At 34.6% G+C, this 22601-nt stretch overlaps 1 protein-coding gene across 5 annotated transcripts in view; it reads left to right on the top strand.

Annotated features, from left to right (window-relative positions):
• Positions 1 to 6829: 6829 nt before the first annotated feature.
• Positions 6830 to 22601, top strand: part of LOC149952427 (neuroligin-4, X-linked-like) — a 206191-nt gene continuing 190419 nt past the window's right edge. For all 5 annotated transcript variants that reach the window (XM_090168529.1, XM_090168528.1, XM_090168526.1 and 2 more), the window contains exons 1-2: positions 6830 to 7001; positions 9605 to 10518. In XM_090168529.1, coding sequence (XP_090024655.1) covers positions 10080 to 10518 — 439 coding nt within the window. In that variant the 5' untranslated portion in view covers positions 6830 to 7001; positions 9605 to 10079. The remainder of the gene's footprint in view (positions 7002 to 9604; positions 10519 to 22601) is intronic.

The raw sequence follows: 22601 nt of genomic DNA, 5'->3' as shown, positions 1-22601 counted from the left end.
CCGCGTGCGGTCTGCGGAGGGAAGGTGAAAGAAAATGGCAGCTCGCTTGGCGGGTAAATTTGGCTCGTTTAAAAATTAATTTAATTATTAGATACAATTTTACGACTGATATTTTTGAGTATATTGAAACATGATCTTTCAAATAGACCCAAGTTTTACCGAACCTGGACTTTTCCTTTAAGTTAAAATCCACATTAATTTATAGAATATCTTTGAAACGTAAAAAAGTGATATAAATGTTTCGCATTCTTGAAAAATTCAACGAAATTCTACCGATTTTGTTCGGATAAATCTTTCATTAAAACAAAAACCGAAAATAAATATTTAAAAGTAAGAAATCTGAAAACGGGTTGAAATGATAATTTAATCAGTTCCTAAAAACTTCGCTAAGTACGTCAAATTGGCTCTAAGCCTTAAGTTATACGGGACCTTTCTTTATCAATTTTTTTCTCTATCCGAAAAACGTATTTCTGAGAAAATAAACCTCGTCTAGACACTTAAAGAAATCAAACTAGACGCGCAGTACTATCCCCAGCGCTGTTCCCACTGGATGGCGCCAGTAGCGTAGCTAAGTTCTCCGAGGAGACTACCCGAGGTGATAATCAACGATTTTGTTGAAACTAGCTAGTGGGTATGTAGACCTTATGGTAACATGAAATTTCACAAAGGGAAAAGTTGCAATGGGCATTAGTTTTGCCATGGCAACCCAAAATGTTTTTGACAACACAGTACGTATATTTTCTGAGCGAAAATTTTCAAACCCAAAAAAATAGATCAAAATTGACAAATGAATTTAATTTTATGATATTTTGATGAATTTTGGTCAATTTGATCAAAATGGATCAGAATCAGTAAAAATGGAGAAAAGCGAAATATAAAAATAAAAAGTTGTATTTACCAACTAATCGCCAAATTGACGGTAATAAATGAATTTTATCAAAATTAATAAAATAGAATTTAGTTGTTTGAATTTGATCAAAATTAATAATTTTAATTAGAATTATTATTATTATTATTCCCATGTCATTTTCAATGGGAAAATATGTATACATACTGTGTTGTCAAAAACATTTTCGGTTGCCATGGCAAAACTAACCATATGGTCTACGTACCCACCTAGTTTCAACAAAATCGGTGATTATCACCTCGGGTAGTCTCCTCGTAAGTTGTTAGCCTATATATAGATTGGAAATTAGGGCAACATGAATCCGGGGGGAGGGGAGGCCTCTCTGGTGCCTTGTTTACGCCACTGAGTGGCCCAACCTGACACGCACTGCATCGCTAAATTCAATAATAATAATAATAATCAGCTAGGCTATTACCCAAACCAAGTCATCTAGCGACTTTTAAAGCCATGAATTCAGGTGGCCGGGTTAAAAATTCGTAGGAGGGTGGTGGCAAGCCCTTCATGCCACGCGAGCCAACAGCTCCCTACACTCACTATTACCGTTAACCTTTGTATGGAATAGCTCGAGGAAAAATCCCTTCACTAGTTAGGAGATAACTCACTAACTTTACTCAATTGTTATGTAATACTTCCGCAACATGTTTTTCTTTTAATATTGTCAAGAATTCATACTTCACCCTAGGAATGCCATATACCCTATGGTAAGTAGGGTTTTTCACTTTGTTTCGCTCTAGTTTAACCAAAGATAATATAGAACTCTAGATTCGAATTCAGAGAGCTTTCTGATTGACGGTTTTGTAACGAAGCATTTACCCATTTCCGGCACTTGACCTCCGGCAAATCGGCTTCCATCGGTCACGGCTATAGTCTTATCACGGCCTACTTTGATGACGCTCTGTTGCGCGAACAGCGCGTTATCAAAGTTGGTCGTGGTCTTATCTACTCGCGACCGAAACGAGTCTAGGTGGCGTAACGGCGCTAGCCTCTTAGAAGCTACACCTACAGACAAATTAAAAGTCATAAGAACGTTTTTTCCTAAATAAACTTATAAAAAAACCAGCAAACGATGTAAAAATTATATTGTAATGCAAGTATCATCATTAATATTTAAAGTAAAATTTACGAATAAAGATGAGGAAAAACTAATAGCGTCTGCTTTAGCCGCTACCTATCTAGGTTTCAATGGCGAACCAAAGGGGGCGCAGCGATATCTTTCGATCGCGAATAGTTCCGGCAGGAAGTGAGAAAACTCAATTGACTACGCGCCCCGTTTCGGTAACGGCATCAAACCGTTATGACTGGGCGGGTAAAACGGTGGTACAAAAATGCACTCTTTCAATAGATTATTTGAATACATGTACCGTAATTCAAGTTTGAATCAATATTGAAAATAAAATAATATTTCAATGTCTGTAATTCATTTACTACTATGTTTATAAGTTATAAATTTTTGCGTCATTCGCGTCTAAGCCTTCCATTTTATTTCCTTAGTTTCTCGAGCAGCGTTGCCAGATGTAAAAATGGAAATATTATGGGATAATAACTCAAAAATACTAGCTTTATGTAGGCTTGTTTCGAGAACTTGGCGAGTTTTTAAAAATTAAAAGTTAATTTTACAGATCAAACTACCAAAAATTTTCTAAATTTAAGCCGTCTAAAATTGTTTTTGGACAAAATATTAGTGCAAAATGATAATGGGTTCGAATATTATTAAGTTAAAAGGAACCACGGCTATGGACTGCATTGCAAAGGATGATAAGATTAGCGAATAAGTAGATTAGTCCATTATGAAAAGGGATAAAAAAGCTAAACCCTAAACAAATTCGAAGAAATTTAAAAACTTACTAATAGCTCGTACCGATAGGTCTTCGAAAATTATTGACAATATTGTATGTCCTATCAGAATTATTGAAAAATATGGTACGGTCTGGTAAAATTATTGCAAAAAGGGGTACTATTGAAATTATGGCACATATTCACGGCGATAATTTCGAGCTTATTTTTGGACGTACGATATCATGGCGCGCGTACAATAATTTACGATATTTTTCTTAACTTGGCGAAAAACCAGTTAAAACTGCGACTTTTAAAAATAAGTTTCTAATCGGTCGAACTTTAAGCGTTATTAAAATTTTTGATTTCATAAGCTTAACGTCCGTATTTTGCATCTGAAATCGATATATTTTTGACTTTGGTATGATAATTTGATTTTCAGGACATGGCAACGCTGTCGCGAAAGCAAGGCTGAAATCAGCCGTGTTAATCATTTCTAGGTAGCGTTGTAGATTCCTGATGATGTATATTAATGGTCAACGAAATAGCAAAATAAAATGCGCTATGCCTTGGTTTTATTGTAAAATGTCACCTCAAGAATGTATTTATACTTAGGGATAATAAATATGATTAGTTTTTGCACCGCACGCAACACAAAAAAGGGGCTTGACGTCAGTTTTTGGCAGAGTTGAAAAAAGCCTGATTTTGTCGAAAAAAGCCAAACCAGTGGTTTTAATTGGTTATACGCGTTTTTTTTCGTTTAAAGCCGGCTAAAATGTAAACAGCTATAGAGCTTTTACTTATGTCAGTCACTTTCTAAGTAGGAAATTGTCTCATGTTATTGTTTTAAATTAGAAATTAAACAAAGTAAGCAAAATAACTATATTAAATAATTAAATAGTTTTTGATTAAAGACGCGCCGACCGAGTCACTGAAGCGAATCAGCAAACAAAGCTAAACTAAATAAAAACTATTATTTTAGAAAAATATTGTAAAGTTTTTTATTTAAAAAAAAAGCCAAAAAAATCTTGATTTTTTCAAGTGGCTATAATCTTGATCGCGTCAGAAATTTTTTATTTAATCAGTATTGTTTCAATGTAATATTCAAACCACATAAACAAGATAGTCTAGCGTATAATAACATACTTACAAGGAGACATCCCGAGGTGTTTCTCCCCAATTTTTTTCAAACTCTAGGGTTAAGTAGACCTTCATGTACCTTGAAAGCTCCTAAAGGGAAAAGTTTCAATGGCCATTCGTGTTGCCATGGCAACCAAAAATGTTTTTCACTAATCAACGTTAAACTTTCTCCGTGTAAAATAGCATGGGAAAATCACGTATTGTAAAGCCTTACGATTTTACCGAAATTTTATTGATTTTACCCAATTGTATCAATTTTACCCAATTTTATCCATTTTACCATAAGCCTATAACCTCTAAGTTTGAAACGCGCGTAGCGCCCTTTGTGCCACCACTGGACGGGCGAAAAAGAAGAAATAAGCGGATAGTATCGGCACCTGGTAGAGATAAATTGAAGCTTCTTCCTTCCCCCTTTCTCTCTCTACGCACCTCTCTCTTACCAAAGCAGCTGGCATCATGCATTGCGGGACGCGTTACGTTTCGCTTTAGTAGGGTGGATTTAGCGCTGTACTTTCGCCAGTCGTTTGCTTGAACCAACACTACTTTTCGATTCAAACTTAGGGTTGATAGGCTTATGATTTTACCCAATTGATTTGTAAAATTTTAATTTTAAAATAGTTTTAAAATGGCAACCTGTGATTTTCCGATGCTATTTTACGTAGATAAAGTTTAAACTTGAGTTGTGAAAAACATTTTTGGTTGCCATGGCAACACGAATGGCCATTGAAACTTTTCCCTTTAGGAGCTTTCAAGGTGAAAAAGGTATACTCAAACCCCGAGTTTGAAAAAAATTTGGGGAGAATCACCTTGGGATGTCTCCTTGTAAGTGGATCACTAGAGTTCGTTATTTTGTTTACTTAATAGGCGCTTAAATAAAACATCTTCAAGGAAATCGCCAAGAAGTAATATTTCCGAGAGGCAGGACCGGCAAATAACTGTTTAAATGGTGCTTGTTGAAATAATGGAAGTGAAATCTACGTTTGGCGGGGACCCATTTGGAGCTAGCGCCGCGGTGTATTCACCACCACCAGCGACACCATCGACCACGACAACAGGGAAAATAACAGCTTCGGTTCTCTCTGTCTTTAGCGGCGATGAAGTTAAAAACCTCAGTAGTGACGAAAAAAATAATTTGACGTGAAAAATGCTACGGCTACAAGTATCAACTGAAAAAAAAATGGCTAGCCCCAATCGAAAATATGAAATAATATCTTTAAAAAAATACCTTTTAATACCATCATTATGGCCGTTCATAAATAATTTAAATGAGTAGAGTCATAGCGTTAAAATCCAAGTACGGTTAATGTACCGTTGGGGGAAAAAAGTGCTGTAATGGCAGACTTCAATTTACTAGATTCGCGAAAACCGTTGCCCCAAAATAAAGAAAATCTAATTAAGACAAAGTGCTGACGTTCGCTTTTCTTGGGCACGTCAACGACGATAGCGACATCTTCCGGCGGTATTAATAATTAAAAATATTTTCTATTAGGTATATTAAACGAACAATAATGAAACTAAAGTATTACGGTCGTGGCGTATAACGATTAATGAGAATACATTACGCTAATATCAACCTCACGTGACGCAACGTTATTCGTGGTTTTTATTTTAGATGTTGAGAAAATATTTGAGGCCATGACATGAAGTGTATACTGTATAGTTAAAATATTATTAATTTCCTAGCAAATGTATGCAAATTTACTTAAAATATGTGATATTTTAATATTAAATTAACAATTGAAATTAAAATATAAATAAAATATTTCTAATGCTACGCTCATTAAAAAATTTAATTAAAAAATTTAATATTAATAATTAAATCAACATTTTCAAAATTACGCGATCCAACGCAAAAAGCAATACAGACAAATTAGGTAAGTTAATGCACAGACCACCTACCCCAAGAGGGACATGTATCGTTGGTAGTAATTTTTTTATGTCTTTAATGTGATGCGGCTTTTTTAAGAACGCGCCATCTCACGGCCAGTAGAGGCAGTTTTAAAGGTACAAATACCATTAAAAAAATGTATTGTTATAACTTTCTTACGCACGACTTTTTTAATTTTATTTCGTTAAATAAACAATTTTCACGAGCTTTTTTTTTGTTCGCTGTAAAAAAAGACGAAACACGTGTGATACACCTTTTTCTGAGGCTGATGCGAGTCCTTCTTGGGGTAGGTGGTCAGCGGTTAAAATAACTAAACGATTTGTTGAATTAAGTCAGAGCAGCCTGGCTCGTGACCGATAGCCGGTAATAAGGTTAGTACCCCACCTTACTTATAACAGTCAAGTAAAACTGTCCACCCATATCACTTATATCATAAGACTATAAAGGCCCCTCTAAGTTTGAAACGAATGGGATTTTGAAGTTAGACAAATGACTGGCTACATGAATCCATCTGGTGATGAAAAATTGAAACTTATGCACAAATCTCCTAATGCATGGTACCGGAAGGCAAGAGATAGTATAGGTCAGCGGTTTCCCATTTTGGTTTTTGCTATGTAACCCTCAATTATCCACCTAATTCTGGCGGAACCCCAACTCATTTTTTTACTTATCTTAAAAGACTCTTGGGAGTATTTGCTCTTTTTCTCCGCCAGGTAGCGTAGATTCCATTTTTTCCTCCCCCCCCCACCTGTCTAGTGCTGAATACACGCGCATTTACGGCCAATTCAAACTTAGGGTGCCTTGATAGTCTTACGCTTATATAAATACAAAACTAGGGTAACAAGGATATTAAATTATCAAATTAAAAATAAAATTTTTTGTCTCTGGATAGGCAACGAAAAGGGAAAGGTAATAGTGGAGGGGAATAACTCGGTGCGGGGGTTGAAGGGGTAGTAAAATGAAGTCTTCGGCGAGAGGGGGCGCTAGTCGTAGTTGAAGTGCGCGATGGAGGTTCGGCGGTGGTACGCGCATCTTCCGGTGGCGCGCCGTGCACTCTCTCCTTTCCAGCTTCTGCGGATCCCTCTCGCTCTCTGGCGATTCATCCTCCGAGGCTCAGACCAGACGCGACTCTCGCTGGAGCTCGGCCAATATTCCGGAGCCCGCGGCGCGCCTCTCTCCCTGCAGCGCTGAGATAAATAAATTCTTCGTATTTTCGGAAAGGGACGACTAGACGATTGGATTTTTGGAAGTCGCGCCTTTAAACGTCACTTCTCTCTTTCTACTTAAGTGGAGGTAATTTTTGCGTTTCTATTGTTGCGATTTAGCTTTCATTTCTTAAAGTATATAATTGGGTTTTTAAAGTTTAGTCAACGTAACCCTGGGGTTCATATATTATCTGGATTTAAAAATTGAGTCTTGCCCAAAAGGGTCTCAGGAGACTCAATTTTAAAATATTTATATACCATGGATTTAATTTTTTTTAAATTATTATCTATTAATAGAAATGTAATCCAAATTGTTCCGAAAATCGAAAATATAGTTTGATTGAATTTGGCGTTATTTTTAAACGATGTATTTTATTTAATTAGTTAAAATATTATTTCGTTAATATAGTTTGATGAAAATTTATGAATATACTTTGGTGTTATTTTTAAACGGTGTATTTTAATTAATTAGTTAAAATATTATTTCGTTAATATAGTTTGAAATTGATGAATATACTTTGGTGTTATTTTTAAACAGTGTATTTTAATTAATTAGTTAAAATATTATTTCGTTAATATAGTTTGAAATTGATGAATATACTTTGGTGTTATTTTTAAACGGTGCATTTTAATTAATTATTTAAAATATTATTTCGTTAATATAGTTTTGATTGAAATAGATGAATAAACTTACTTTGGCGTTATTTTAAAATGGTGCATTTTAATTAATTATTTAAAATATTATTTCGTTAATATAGATTTGATTGAAATAGATGAATATACTTACTTTGGCGTTATTTTAAAATGGTGTATTTTATTTAATAGTTAAAATATCATTTCGTTAATATAGTCTTGATTGAAATAAATGAATATACTTTGGCGTTATTTTAAAACGGTGTATTTTAATTAATTAGTTAAAATATTATTTCGTTAATATAGTTTTGATTGAAATAGATGAATATACTTTGGCGTTATTTTAAAACGGTGTATTTTAATTAGTTATTTAAAATATTATTTCGTTAATATAGTTTGATATAAATTGATGAATATAATTTTTCGTTATTTTAAAACGGTGTATTTTAATTAGTTAGTTAAAATATTATTTCGTTAATATAGTTTGATAAAAATTGATGAATATCCTTTTTCGTTATTTTAAAACGGTGTATTTTAATTAGTTAGTTAAAATATTATTTCGTTAATATTTATAAAAATTATTATCAATAATCTTCTTAGACGCCTTAGTAAACTTTCGGTTTTTTTAGGTATTTACGGTAATATACCTAGGATTTAAGTTTAACATTTTTCATTTATTTGACACAATTGTTCGGTTTCTTTGAATGTTGGATTATCTAGTTTCAATTGAAATTAAATTATTTTATTTCCACGAGTAAAATGTGAAGATACATTTAAATTATCGGATATATATAGTATAAGTAAATTTACATAAGAAAATAGCGTAGGTTTATTTTGATTTTATAATAAACCATATGGATTTTCATGTTCGTCCGAAAATAGCCAAAAAAATCGATGATAATAATCGAAAGCAATTTATCATATAGATTAATATATCGAAAAACCACAAATCGGAAACGTCAGTCACAATTCCCCAACTCAGTATATCACAAACGAGTTTTCTTTACTCAATCCTACGTTTTTTCAGTTTAGTCAAACGCCAAAAAAACTAATAAACATTCAGAGTGCCCTATATGTGAGCAGTGAATTGCAACTTAATATTAATAGCCAGAGTTCCTACACAGTACTGATGAGCCCCAAAAGGGCAAAACCGGTCTACTGTTGGAATCTCTGACCTAAATTTTGACTTTTGATAGCCAAAAAAACTAACTGAAAAAAATTGAATTTTTCTATAAACTGCAGAAGGGATAATTTAAAGAGTAATTTAATATAAAGTTGTCGATAATTTTATTTCCTAGAAGATCGAAATGCAACCCATAAGTTTAGTCAATTAAATCAGATACTATACAATCAATAATTTATTGAAAATTAATCCAAAAGAAGAACTCGCGGCGTGGAAAAAATTGTACACTAGAGCTGGGCGTTTGGATAAGAAATATCCAAATTATTTGTTGTTATCCATAACCAAAAATTATCCGAATAAAAACTTATTTTTTTTGCATATTAATTCGCTTTACAACCGCGAATAATATCCATAAATAAACAGTTCACAGAAATTTTTGTTAATAATAGGACACTAACTTATAAAAATATAGTAGTCAGTATGTAGTTATCCGTACTTCTCACGAGCAAATCTTTAGGATAAATAGAGCTGTCTACCACAGGGGGTTTTATTCTTAGGGAGGAGACGCGTTTCATTAGCTTACCAAAACACAGGCTCGGCGTCGTAGCGACCAGACCTGAGCCGCCAATCCACGATTATGCAAAACACAAAGTGATTGATCCCGTCTCAAACCCCCCAAATAAATTCCCAGCTATTGAAAGGCCGAACGTCCCACGCAATTCCGAAACGCCTTTCCTTATTCATATTTAATCACAAACCGAAGTATACGGAGTCGCGACGTCGGGGTAGAACTTAAGCCTAGACAATCCCTTTTTATTTCTTTTAAATAAAAGCCACGATTAAATTTCTATAACGTCCGCTTTATATTTTTAAGTGCCACTCGTTGCGAAAATATAAAACAAATACTATAAGAAATTTGATATATTTGTTTTCAGATTGAGGAAATATTACGAAATAAAAATAAATTTCTAAGAAGAACACGATGGATTTTGGAGAAAGAATTACATTCTAAGGATAAAAAAAGGCAAAAAAGAAGCGAAGAGAAGAAGAACGGGGGCCGTTGGTCAGGGGGGAAATTGTTCCGGCTGGCAATGAAAAATCACCGTTGCAAAATCATGATTTTCGTCCACACGTACGACTGAATAAAACATTACTTGGCCAAATCTTTTTCGCTGTAAAACGTGAAAAGAACATCTTCTCGAAACGTTGATTTTTGTTGAACCCGCGTTTCAACCAGTTCGTTTTGGATCGAGTCCAGCTTCCCGCGAGAGTGTTAGACACGAAAAGGTCATGGCTGCCTTGAATCGGATAAATTAAAACGAAAAAAAAAACAAACAACGCTTCTCGATTTATGTGTCGTAATTATAATAGTTTAAAAGAATACAGATTATAAACATTCCAAAATTAAAAATGGTGCGCGGGACTTCTACGTTGAGATTGTTGGTGGTATTAACGACCTTGACGCTCATGTCCGATTGTTCCCCCGATTCCAAGAGATTGAATACGAGAGTGGTGACCACCAAGTACGGAGCCATGCGCGGTTTCATCACCACGTTGAACAACCGTCACTTGCAGCCGGTGGAGTCATTTTTGGGCGTCCCGTACGCGAGTTCTCCGACGGGTTCTTTGAGGTTTATGCCACCGGTGACGCCGTCTCATTGGAGAGGGGTGAAAATGGCCGACCGATTCGGTCCCGTGTGTCCGCAGAAGTATCCGGATATCAAAAACGAGACGGAAGCGTTGCGGGTGATGCCCCCGGGACGTTACGAATATCTGCGACGTCTGATACACTATCTCAAGAATCAAAGCGAAGATTGTCTCTATCTGAACATCTACGCGCCCGCCATAGGTGAGTTTGAACCTATAAGACCCCTTTTCTATCTAACGTATCATGCATTATTTATTTACGCGTGAGACAGCCAGCCATCTTATACCCCCGGAGCGTTTCCCGAACCCGCTCGGGGAATTAAGCCGCGCTCGTGGTATTTTTAAACTGCCGGCTAAATCTGGCGTTAAGGGTTTTTTATTTCTTTTTTTACGGGGATATAAGTTGGAAAATTGGAAATTTTATGGATGGAGTTACCGAGTTTTAGCATTGGCTAGATGGCTGCTGATAGCAGAGACCCTGGCAGTTATAGAGATGCGAAACTCCGCCGAAAACCTGACAAAAAATGCAAGCCGGAAGGAAGCGCCCGTTTCAAGCCGAGAGACGCAAAAATTGTAAACAACGGTAACAATCCTAGGATCTCTGCGATTACTCCCCACGTACAGGCGTCGCTGCGATCGGCAAAAATTTGAAAAAAAACTGGTTTGCTTAGGGTATAGGGAGTTTCGCATCTCTATAACTGCCAGGATCTCTGCTGATAGGGGGTTCTTGTAAAGAGGATGCGAAGGTGGAGAGTTTTTTGGACGGGATTTTAAATCCCAAACAAATTTAGAAAAATTTCAAATTTTGAAGATTTAGAATTTGGGTTTTAAAGGATGGTTTCGCGTAATGTTTAAATCTCCGATTTAAAAATTTTGATTAACAGTCACCGATTTAAAGGTTTTTGTACATGATTTCTAGAATCTCAGTCACCGATTTGAAGGTTTTTATACATGATTTCTAGAATTTCAGTCACCAATTTAATGGTTTTTAAACATGATTTCTAGAATCTCAGTCACCGATTTAAAGATATTGATGTACGATTTTTAGATGATTAATCCTCGGCTTAAAGCCTTTGATTCTCAGGCTTAAATTTAAAGATTTGTATACATGATTTCTAGAATCACAGTCACAGATTTAAAAATTTTGATATACAATTTCTCAATCCTTTTTTTAAAGATTTTGATGTACGATTCCCAGATTCTATAGTCTCCGATTTAAAAAAAATTATACATGATTTCTAGATTATCAGTCCCCGATTTAAAGATGTTAATACACAATTTATAGATTGTCAGTCCCAAATTTAAAGATTTTTAAACGTGATTTCTGGATTCTCAGTCTCTTGTTTAAATATTTTGATGTGCGATTTCTGGATTCTCAGTCCCTTATTTCAAAATTTTGATGTGCGATTTCTGGATTCCCAGTCCCTTATTTAAAAGATTTCTGGATTCTCAGTCTCTTGTTTAAAGATTTTGATGTGCGATTTCTGGATGCTCAGTCCCTTATTTAAAAATTTTAATGTGCGATTTCTGGATTCCCAGTCCCTTATTAAAAAAATTTGATGTGCGATTTCTGGATTCTCAGTCGCTTATTTCAAAATTTTGATTTGCGATTTCTGGATTCTCAGTCTCTTATTTCAAAATTTTGATTTGCGATTTCTGGATTCTCAGTCACTTATTTCAAAATGTTGATGTGCGATTTCTGGATTCTCAGTCCCTTATTTCAAAATTTTGATTTGCGATTTCTGGATTCTCAGTCGCTTATTTCAAAATTTTGATTTTCGATTTCGGGATTCTCAGTCTCTTATTTCAAAATGTTGATTTGCGATTTCTGGATTCTCAGTCCCTTATTTCAAAATTTTGATTTGCGATTTCTGGATTCTCAGTCCCTTATTTCAAAATTTTGATTTGCGATTTCTGGATTCTCAGTCACTTATTTCAAAATGTTGATTTGCGATTTCTGGATTCTCAGTCCCTTATTTCAAAATTTTGATTTGCGATTTCTGGATTCTCAGTCACTTATTTCAAAATGTTGATGTGCGATTTCTGGATTCTCAGTCCCTTATTTCAAAATTTTGATTTGCGATTTCTGGATTCTCAGTCGCTTATTTCAAAATTTTGATTTTCGATTTCGGGATTCTCAGTCTCTTATTTCAAAATGTTGATTTGCGATTTCTGGATTCTCAGTCCCTTATTTCAAAATTTTAATGTGCGATTTCTGGATTCCCAGTCCCTTATTAAAAAAATTTGATGTGCGATTTCTGGATTCTCAGTCGCTTATTTCAAAATTTTGATTTGCGATTTCTGGATTCTCAGTCTCTTATTTCAAAATTTTGATTTGCGATTTCTGGATTCTCAGTCACTTATTTCAAAATGTTGATGTGCGATTTCTGGATTCTCAGTCCCTTATTTCAAAATTTTGATTTGCGATTTCTGGATTCTCAGTCCCTTATTTCAAAATGTTGATTTGCGATTTCGGGATTCTCAGTCTCTTATTTCAAAATGTTGATTTGCGATTTCTGGATTCTCAGTCCCTTATTTCAAAATTTTAATGTGCGATTTCTGGATTCCCAGTCCCTTATTAAAAAAATTTGATGTGCGATTTCTGGATTCTCAGTCTCTTATTTCAAAATTTTGATTTGCGATTTCTGGATTCTCAGTCACTTATTTCAAAATGTTGATGTGCGATTTCTGGATTCTCAGTCCCTTATTTCAAAATTTTGATTTGCGATTTCTGGATTCTCAGTCGCTTATTTCAAAATTTTGATTTTCGATTTCGGGATTCTCAGTCTCTTATTTCAAAATGTTGATTTGCGATTTCTGGATTCTCAGTCCCTTATTTCAAAATTTTAATGTGCGATTTCTGGATTCCCAGTCCCTTATTAAAAAAATTTGATGTGCGATTTCTGGATTCTCAGTCGCTTATTTCAAAATTTTGATTTGCGATTTCTGGATTCTCAGTCTCTTATTTCAAAATTTTGATTTGCGATTTCTGGATTCTCAGTCACTTATTTCAAAATGTTGATGTGCGATTTCTGGATTCTCAGTCCCTTATTTCAAAATTTTGATTTGCGATTTCTGGATTCTCAGTCCCTTATTTCAAAATGTTGATTTGCGATTTCGGGATTCTCAGTCTCTTATTTCAAAATGTTGATTTGCGATTTCTGGATTCTCAGTCCCTTATTTCAAAATTTTAATGTGCGATTTCTGGATTCCCAGTCCCTTATTAAAAAAATTTGATGTGCGATTTCTGGATTCTCAGTCTCTTATTTCAAAATTTTGATTTGCGATTTCTGGATTCTCAGTCACTTATTTCAAAATGTTGATGTGCGATTTCTGGATTCTCAGTCGCTTATTTCAAAATTTTGATTTTCGATTTCGGGATTCTCAGTCTCTTATTTCAAAATGTTGATTTGCGATTTCTGGATTCTCAGTCCCTTATTTCAAAATTTTAATGTGCGATTTCTGGATTCCCAGTCCCTTATTAAAAAAATTTGATGTGCGATTTCTGGATTCTCAGTCTCTTATTTCAAAATTTTGATTTGCGATTTCTGGATTCTCAGTCACTTATTTCAAAATGTTGATGTGCGATTTCTGGATTCTCAGTCCCTTATTTCAAAATTTTGATTTGCGATTTCTGGATTCTCAGTCGCTTATTTCAAAATTTTGATTTTCGATTTCGGGATTCTCAGTCTCTTATTTCAAAATGTTGATTTGCGATTTCTGGATTCTCAGTCCCTTATTTCAAAATTTTGATTTGCGATTTCTGGATTCTCAGTCCCTTATTTCAAAATTTTGATTTGCGATTTCTGGATTCTCAGTCCCTTATTTCAAAATTTTGATTTGCGATTTCTGGATTCTCAGTCCCTTATTTCAAAATTTTGATTTGCGATTTCTGGATTCTCAGTCCCTTATTTCAAAATTTTGATTTGCGATTTCTGGATTCTCAGTCCCTTATTTCAAAATTTTGATTTGCGATTTCTGGATTCTCAGTCACTTATTTCAAAATGTTGATGTGCGATTTCTGGATTCTCAGTCACTTATTTCAAAATGTTGATGTGCGATTTCTGGATTCTCAGTCCCTTATTTCAAAATTTTGATTTTCGATTTCTGGATTCTCAGTCCCTTATTTCAAAATTTTGATTTTCGATTTCGGGATTCTCAGTCTCTTATTTCAAAATTTTGATTTGCGATTTCTGGATTCTCAGTCCCTTATTTCAAAATTTTGATTTGCGATTTCTGGATTCTCAGTCACTTATTTCAAAATGTTGATGTGCGATTTCTGGATTCTCAGTCACTTATTTCAAAATGTTGATGTGCGATTTCTGGATTCTCAGTCCCTTATTTCAAAATTTTGATTTTCGATTTCGGGATTCTCAGTCTCTTATTTCAAAATTTTGATTTGCGATTTCTGGATTCTCAGTCCCTTATTTCAAAATTTTGATTTGCGATTTCTGGATTCTCAGTCACTTATTTCAAAATGTTGATGTGCGATTTCTGGATTCTCAGTCACTTATTTCAAAATGTTGATGTGCGATTTCTGGATTCTCAGTCCCTTATTTCAAAATTTTGATTTTCGATTTCTGGATTCTCAGTCCCTTATTTCAAAATTTTGATTTTCGATTTCGGGATTCTCAGTCTCTTATTTCAAAATGTTGATGTGCGATTTCTGGATTCTCAGTCCCTTATTTCAAAATTTTGATTTGCGATTTCTGGATTCTCAGTCGCTTATTTCAAAATTTTGATTTTCGATTTCGGGATTCTCAGTCTCTTATTTCAAAATGTTGATTTGCGATTTCTGGATTCTCAGTCCCTTATTTCAAAATTTTGATTTGCGATTTCTGGATTCTCAGTCCCTTATTTCAAAATTTTGATTTGCGATTTCTGGATTCTCAGTCCCTTATTTCAAAATTTTGATTTGCGATTTCTGGATTCTCAGTCCCTTATTTCAAAATTTTGATTTGCGATTTCTGGATTCTCAGTCCCTTATTTCAAAATTTTGATTTGCGATTTCTGGATTCTCAGTCCCTTATTTCAAAATTTTGATTTGCGATTTCTGGATTCTCAGTCCCTTATTTCAAAATTTTGATTTGCGATTTCTGGATTCTCAGTCACTTATTTCAAAATGTTGATGTGCGATTTCTGGATTCTCAGTCCCTTATTTCAAAATTTTGATTTTCGATTTCGGGATTCTCAGTCTCTTATTTCAAAATTTTGATTTGCGATTTCTGGATTCTCAGTCACTTATTTCAAAATGTTGATGTGCGATTTCTGGATTCTCAGTCCCTTATTTCAAAATTTTGATTTTCGATTTCGGGATTCTCAGTCTCTTATTTCAAAATTTTGATTTGCGATTTCTGGATTCTCAGTCACTTATTTCAAAATGTTGATGTGCGATTTCTGGATTCTCAGTCCCTTATTTCAAAATTTTGATTTGCGATTTCAGTATTCTCAGCCTCTTATTTCAAAATTTTGATTTGCGATTTCTGGATTCTCAGCCTCTTATTTCAAAATTTTGATTTGCGATTTCTGGATTCTCAGTCCCTTATTCCAAAATTTTGATTTGCGATTCCTGGATTCTCAGTCCCTTATTTAAAAATGTTTATACGTGATTTCTGTTTTCAGTCTTTGTTTAAATATTTCGAAGCTGATTTTGCACAAGATTTTAAAGATGATTTCAAGTTTTGTATTATCTATGACGTGTGTACGGTTAAACGTAACTAATAATAATTAGGATATAAAATTAATTAAGTTAAAAAGACTTTTACGTTATAAACATTTTATTAGCCTTAATATTTTACCTCAAAACAACGAAATATAAATTAAAGATTCGGGGGAAGCCGGTAGAAATTCCCGGGCCCGTGCAGCCACGGGGGCCCGATTTGAAACAAACGAGATATACTTATCCCCTAATATGTATAGTTATCTACAATAGTTACGGCTCAAATGGGGACCGACAATAATAATTTTAATTATTGAGTCTATGTTTGGGCGATTAATCGAACTTTATCTATGGAGATTTTGAATGGTATCGTCCGAAGCAAGCGTTTTTAATATTTCAAGTTCATTTCGAAATCAGCTTTTGGTTTACTATTTAAATTTTTCTCTATTTTTAATGATGACACGCCTTTCAAAATGGAATATCCCAGCTTTGACAGGGTGGCCACAATATTCTCAGATTCAAATTCCATATGACTAAATACGCTGTTTTGCCTGATCATTTGAAGTTATTTTCCCTGACTTTTTAAGGCCAAAATTAGACAGTGTTTAACTTTTAAATTTATCCGCAGTTAATAAATTTAATAAACTTATATTTCAGTACAAAAAATATTTCAACGTTAAAAAACCTTTCAAGAATATAAATAATAATAACAGAATGTCCTTAGACCTAGAGTAAACTTACGTTAAAAAGGTGTAATGATAAAACTAAATTTCCTGACCTTTCTCTGACTTTCTAGGCTAATTTTTAAATTCCCTGACCTTTTCCTGACGTTTCTAGGCTCAATTTTATATTACCTTATCTTTCCCGGACTTTTTAGGCTCATTTGGAAATTCCCTGACCTTTCCCTGACTTTTCAAGCTCATTTTTAAATTCCCTGACCTTTCCCTGACGTTTCTAGGCTCATTTTTAAATTACCTGACCTTTCCCTGACTTTTCAAGCTCATTTTTAAATTCCCTGACCTTTCCCTGACTTTTCAAGCTCATTTTTAAATTCCCTGACCTTTTCCTGACTTTTCAAGCTCATTTTTAAATTCCCTGACCTTTTCCTGACTTTTCAAGCTCATTTTTAAATTCCCTGACCTTTCCCTGACTTTTCAAGCTCATTTTTAAATTCCCTGACCTTTCCCTGACTTTTTATGCTCATTTTTAAATTCCTTTACTCTTCCCTTATTTCCCTGTTTTCCCTGACGTGTGGCCAGATTACACTAAATTCCCTGACCTTTAGGAAACCTTTAAAATTCCCTGACTTTTCCTTGACTTTTTAGGCTCATTTTTAAATTCCCTGACCTTACCCTGACTTTTTTGGCTCATTTTTAAATTCCCTGACCTTTCCCTGACTTTTTAGGCTCATTTTGAAATTCCCTGACTTTTCCCTGATTTCCCTGACGTGTGGCAACCCTGTCTGACGAACTCCCGTTCCTAGTCAATGAACTACACCCTGTATGTGTCTCTAATAAGATAGTTCGGCAAAAAGAGCCCCTTAACTGAAGAAGCGGCTAATATCCCCCATACGACTACTTCGGTTTCATTAAAAACGGGACAAAAAAGGCCAGACTCCTAAGGAGGGGGAAAAAAAGAAATTTTATCAGCTTAGGGGATTAAAAACCAATTTTAAGGGCTCTGAAAATGTTAATTCGACGAAAGAATAATTAAGCATTTTTCTATACCCGCCCCTTTCGGGTTTTCTTCTCGTTTAAACAATTTCCTTAACGCGTGTACAGATTTCCATATACACTCGATTCCAAGGTCGATCCGTAGCGACGTAGCAGCGGCTTCACCTTCGCGAAGACTCTAAGCTACACCTCAGATAGAGTATAGGGGAATAAAGAAATAAAATCACCGAAACGTTAAGGGGAAAAGAACAAAAAATCGCGATTCCAAAGAAGCACGCCATTAAGGTATCTAGATTAGAGGGTCTAATATAAAGTATACAGCTAAAAAACTATCATATAGTGAAGCTAAAGAAAAGTGTAGACGTACTTTTTTGCAGGGGGGGGGGGGGGGTACAGTGCCGTCCCTCGAATTCCTAATCGCCGAGTAAAACGCAACGGAGCAAAGATAATTGCCAAGAAATTTGAACTCGAGGGATATTGTGACAAATTACATTTAGAGCAGCACGTGCACGCCGAGGCTTAGTTGACAGTGCTGTTAAAGGCAGGGAAGAGGATAAAATCAGCGTACAGACTTTATCCGTTCCCCGCCTTCCAGTACGCTGATGCTGGGATTAGTAAGTCCTTAGTGATTATTTGGGATTTTTGTATCGCGGTGGCTTAATTGAGTCATTTTTTGCATTAATTGAATAAAAATTAAACTAGTGGGTTGGTTAAAAGGGGTCTCTGATATGTAGATAATGAGGGCGGGAAGAAAAAACTGGGAAAATGTCTCATAGTAATATACTTTCTGCTCTTCAATAGGGTCTTATATGTCGTTTACTTGTTAATTAAATGATATTATGAAGTGATGTCGTTTATGAAGTGATGTCGAATAGGGCTGAAGAGATAGTTACAGATAACAGAGCAGAGAAAACACGTTCATCCCTGCTATATCTTATCTGATATCTGGTCAGATGAAATCTTATCTGAAATTGTTATCTGGTCTACTTTTTAAGTAAAAAGATCCGGTAAATATTTTAGTACAATATTATTTCGTCTAATTAGTAAATAATAAAAACATTTTTTTAATTATTTTTATAATTTTTATTTTACACCAAAGCGAAATAAAGTTTATTATCTGATCTGATATCATGGATTAGAAACTGATTATAAAGCAAACATAACGTTTAATTTCTGATCTGATATTATGGATTAAAAACTGATTATAAAGCAAACGTAACGTTTAATTTTTGATCTGATAATATGGATTAAAAACTGATTATAAAGCAAACGTAACGTTTAATTTCTGATCTGATATTATGGGTTAAAAACTGATTATAAGGCAAACGTAACTTTTACTTTCTGATCTGATATGATGGATTAAAACAGATTATAAAGTAAACGTACTATTCATTTTTGATCTGATATTACGGATAAAAAACTGATTATAAATCAAACGTAACGTTTTCTTTCTGATCCGATATCACGGATAAAAACAATTTATAAATTCGGTAAAATAACAAAGGATCTTTTCATTCAAATAACGGTGATCGTGTTGCTTATTACCTAGCAGACGGGGTTTAAAATTGGCCTAATCTAATTTCAATACAGTTGAAAAACATTTGCTGATATCGGACCAAATTGTTCAAATGCCACTGACATAGTAAAAAGTTATTAAATTAATTACAAAAACTGTTACGTCAAAACTTGATAAGATATTTTTCAGTTTTTTTTATTAATTTATTTTATGGAATTTTTTACGTTGATTCGTAAAAAAAATCAACCTAAATTCCTTTCAAATGCAAAACAGACTATTCTCCCTCTAAATTATAATTAACCGTAAAAGCCATTGTAACATTAATGAACTTACAAACTTCCGTTATTGCTTCAGCCCCGGGGCTAACAAAAAGATCAATAACCACTCTTAATTTCCTCCAGCTAAATATAAACCGCGAAACCCAAAATTCTATTACCCTAAATCTGTAACAGCCCCGCTTAAACGTAGAAAACGCAGCACCCTCGTATGAAGTAAAAAACCCGCGCTATGCTCAAAGCCTTCGGGGCCCCAACAAAAATACAAAAAAGGCAATGGGGCTAAGAGCTCCCTGGGGACAGAAACAATAAAGTGGCCGCGACCAGCCAATATCTCGTTATATTAAAAACAACACAGAGGTTATCTGGTTCCAGAGCTCCGAAAGATAGAGAGAGCGAGTGAAGAGATCGACGAAAAAACATCAATCGAACATAAAAACGATAATGGATAATAGCGCCCCCGCTATACCCGCTTCCCCTCATTTCTCTTCGCCATCCCGTACGTCGAGCTCAACGACGGACGGTAGCTTCCACTAAGACGAACCTAGGCGCACCGACGTACGCGTTAAATTAAGGTAGCATTGATTGAGTTTCGATTACAGCGAGGCCAAAAAGGTTATCTTATTCCGTTTTTTCCGTCCTCCCATCGGATTCGGTATTCCATTTCTAATTGAGATTACATTAAGAGATCGACCTGAGAAGGATCGGCGATTCAACGAATATTACGGTTTACTTTTTCAATGAAGACAAATTCAGCTACGTTTTCAATGAAGACAAATTGAGCTACGTTTTCAATGAAGACAAATTCAGGGACCTTTTCAATGAAGACCAATTCAGGGACCTTTTCAATGAAGAAACATTCAGCTACGTTTTCAATGAAGACAATTTCAGGGACCTTTTCAATGAAGAAACATTCAGCTACGTTTTCAATGAAGACAAATTCAGGGACCTTTTCAATGAAGACAAATTCAGGGACCTTTTCAATGAAGAAACATTCAGCTACGTTTTCAATAAAGACAAATTCAGGGACCTTTTCAATGAAGAAACATTCAGCTACGTTTTCAATGAAGACAAATTCAGGGACCTTTTCAATGAAGAAACATTCAGCTACGTTTTCAATAAAGAAAAATTCAGGGACCTTTTCAATGAAGAAACATTCAGCTACGTTTTCAATGAAGACAAATTCAGGGACCTTTTCAATGAAGAAACATTCAGCTACGTTTTCAATGAAGACAATTTCAGGGACCTTTTCAATGAAGAAACATTCAGCTACGTTTTCAATGAAGACAAATTCAGGGACCTTTTCAATGAAGACAAATTCAGGGACCTTTTCAATGAAGACAAATTCAGGGACCTTTTCAATGAAGAAACATTCAGCTACGTTTTCAATAAAGACAAATTCAGGGACCTTTTCAATGAAGAAACATTCAGCTACGTTTTCAATGAAGACAAATTCAGGGACCTTTTCAATGAAGAAACATTCAGCTACGTTTTCAATAAAGAAAAATTCAGGGACCTTTTCAATGAAGAAACATTCAGCTACGTTTTCAATGAAGACAAATTCAGGGACCTTTTCAATGAAGAAACATTCAGCTACGTTTTCAATGAAGACAATTTCAGGGACCTTTTCAATGAAGAAACATTCAGCTACGTTTTCAATGAAGACAAATTCAGGGACCTTTTCAATGAAGACAAATTCAGGGACCTTTTCAATGAAGACAAATTCAGGGACCTTTTCAATGAAGACAAATTCAGGGACCTTTTCAATGAAGAAACATTCAGCTACGTTTTCAATAAAGACAAATTCAGGGACCTTTTCAATGAAGAAACATTCAGCTACGTTTTCAATGAAGACAAATTCAGGGACCTTTTCAATGAAGAAACATTCAGCTACGTTTTCAATAAAGAAAAATTCAGGGACCTTTTCAATGAAGAAACATTCAGCTACGTTTTCAATGAAGACAAATTCAGGGACCTTTTCAATGAAGAAACATTCAGCTACGTTTTCAATAAAGAAAAATTCAGCTACGTTTTCAATGAAGGAAATTCAGATACGTTTTCAATGAAGAAAATTTCAGGTACCTTTTCAATGAACACAAATTGATGATATTTAGCGTGGAGATTTGGTATGATATTTAGCGTGGAGATTTGATATGATATTTAGCATGGAGATTTGGTATGATATTTAGCATGGAGATTTGGTATGATATTTAGCGTGGAGATTTGGTATGATATTTAGCATGGAGATTTGGTATGATATTTAGCATGGAGATTTGGTATGATATTTAGCGTGGAGATTTGGTATGATATTTAGCATGGAGATTTGGTATGATATTTAGCATGGAGATTTGGTATGATATTTAGCATGGAGATTTGGTATGATATTTAGCATGGAGATTTGGTATGATATTTAGCATGGAGATTTGGTATGATATTTAGCGTGGAGATTTGGTATGATATTTAGCATGGAGATTTGGTATGATATATAGCATGGAGATTTGGTATGATATTTAGCATGGAGATTTGGTATGATATTTAACATGGAGATTTGATATGATATTTAGCGTGGAGATTTGGTATGATATTTAGCATGGAGATTTGGTATGATATTTAGCATGGAGATTTGGTATGATATTTAGCATGGAGATTTGGTATGATATTTAACATGGAGATTTGATATGATATTTAGCGTGGAGATTTGATATGATATTCAGCGTTCCAAATAATCCCACTTATGTTCAAAGAGTAAGCTCCTAATCCCTAAAGAAATCAAATCAATCCAGTATGTCATTGGTTAGATAACACTTAGGATGGAATCTCATCCTGGTTACTATTTTCCTTCCCCCTCTTTGGTGCCTGATTAAAATTCGACCACCATGACCACCGATGTTCTAAACATAGTAATTATCCCAAAGTGTAAATTATTACATTCTTAGTTTACATTTATGGTTTCTAGTTTAAGTCATTGTTTAAATAATAAAAGACAAAACTGTAACAACGAAATACGAGGTATAAAATCAAGTCGCACCAAAAATAAAAGCCGATCATCTATCACGTAACATCTCAACTCCACCAACCGAATCAGTGATTTAAATCAGCAGACGTTCTATACAAGAGGCGTACGGCGGTTATCCACTCAAAAATACTCTATCTTACTCGGGG

This window comes from Leiobunum rupestre, chromosome 3 (assembly GCF_980474605.1).
Source record: "Leiobunum rupestre chromosome 3, qqLeiRupe1.1.hap1, whole genome shotgun sequence".
In the NCBI taxonomy this organism is placed as follows: Eukaryota; Metazoa; Arthropoda; class Arachnida; order Opiliones; family Sclerosomatidae; genus Leiobunum; species Leiobunum rupestre.
The sequence above is the reverse complement of the archived record's forward strand: the minus strand, read 5'-3'. Positions and strand labels throughout refer to the sequence as shown.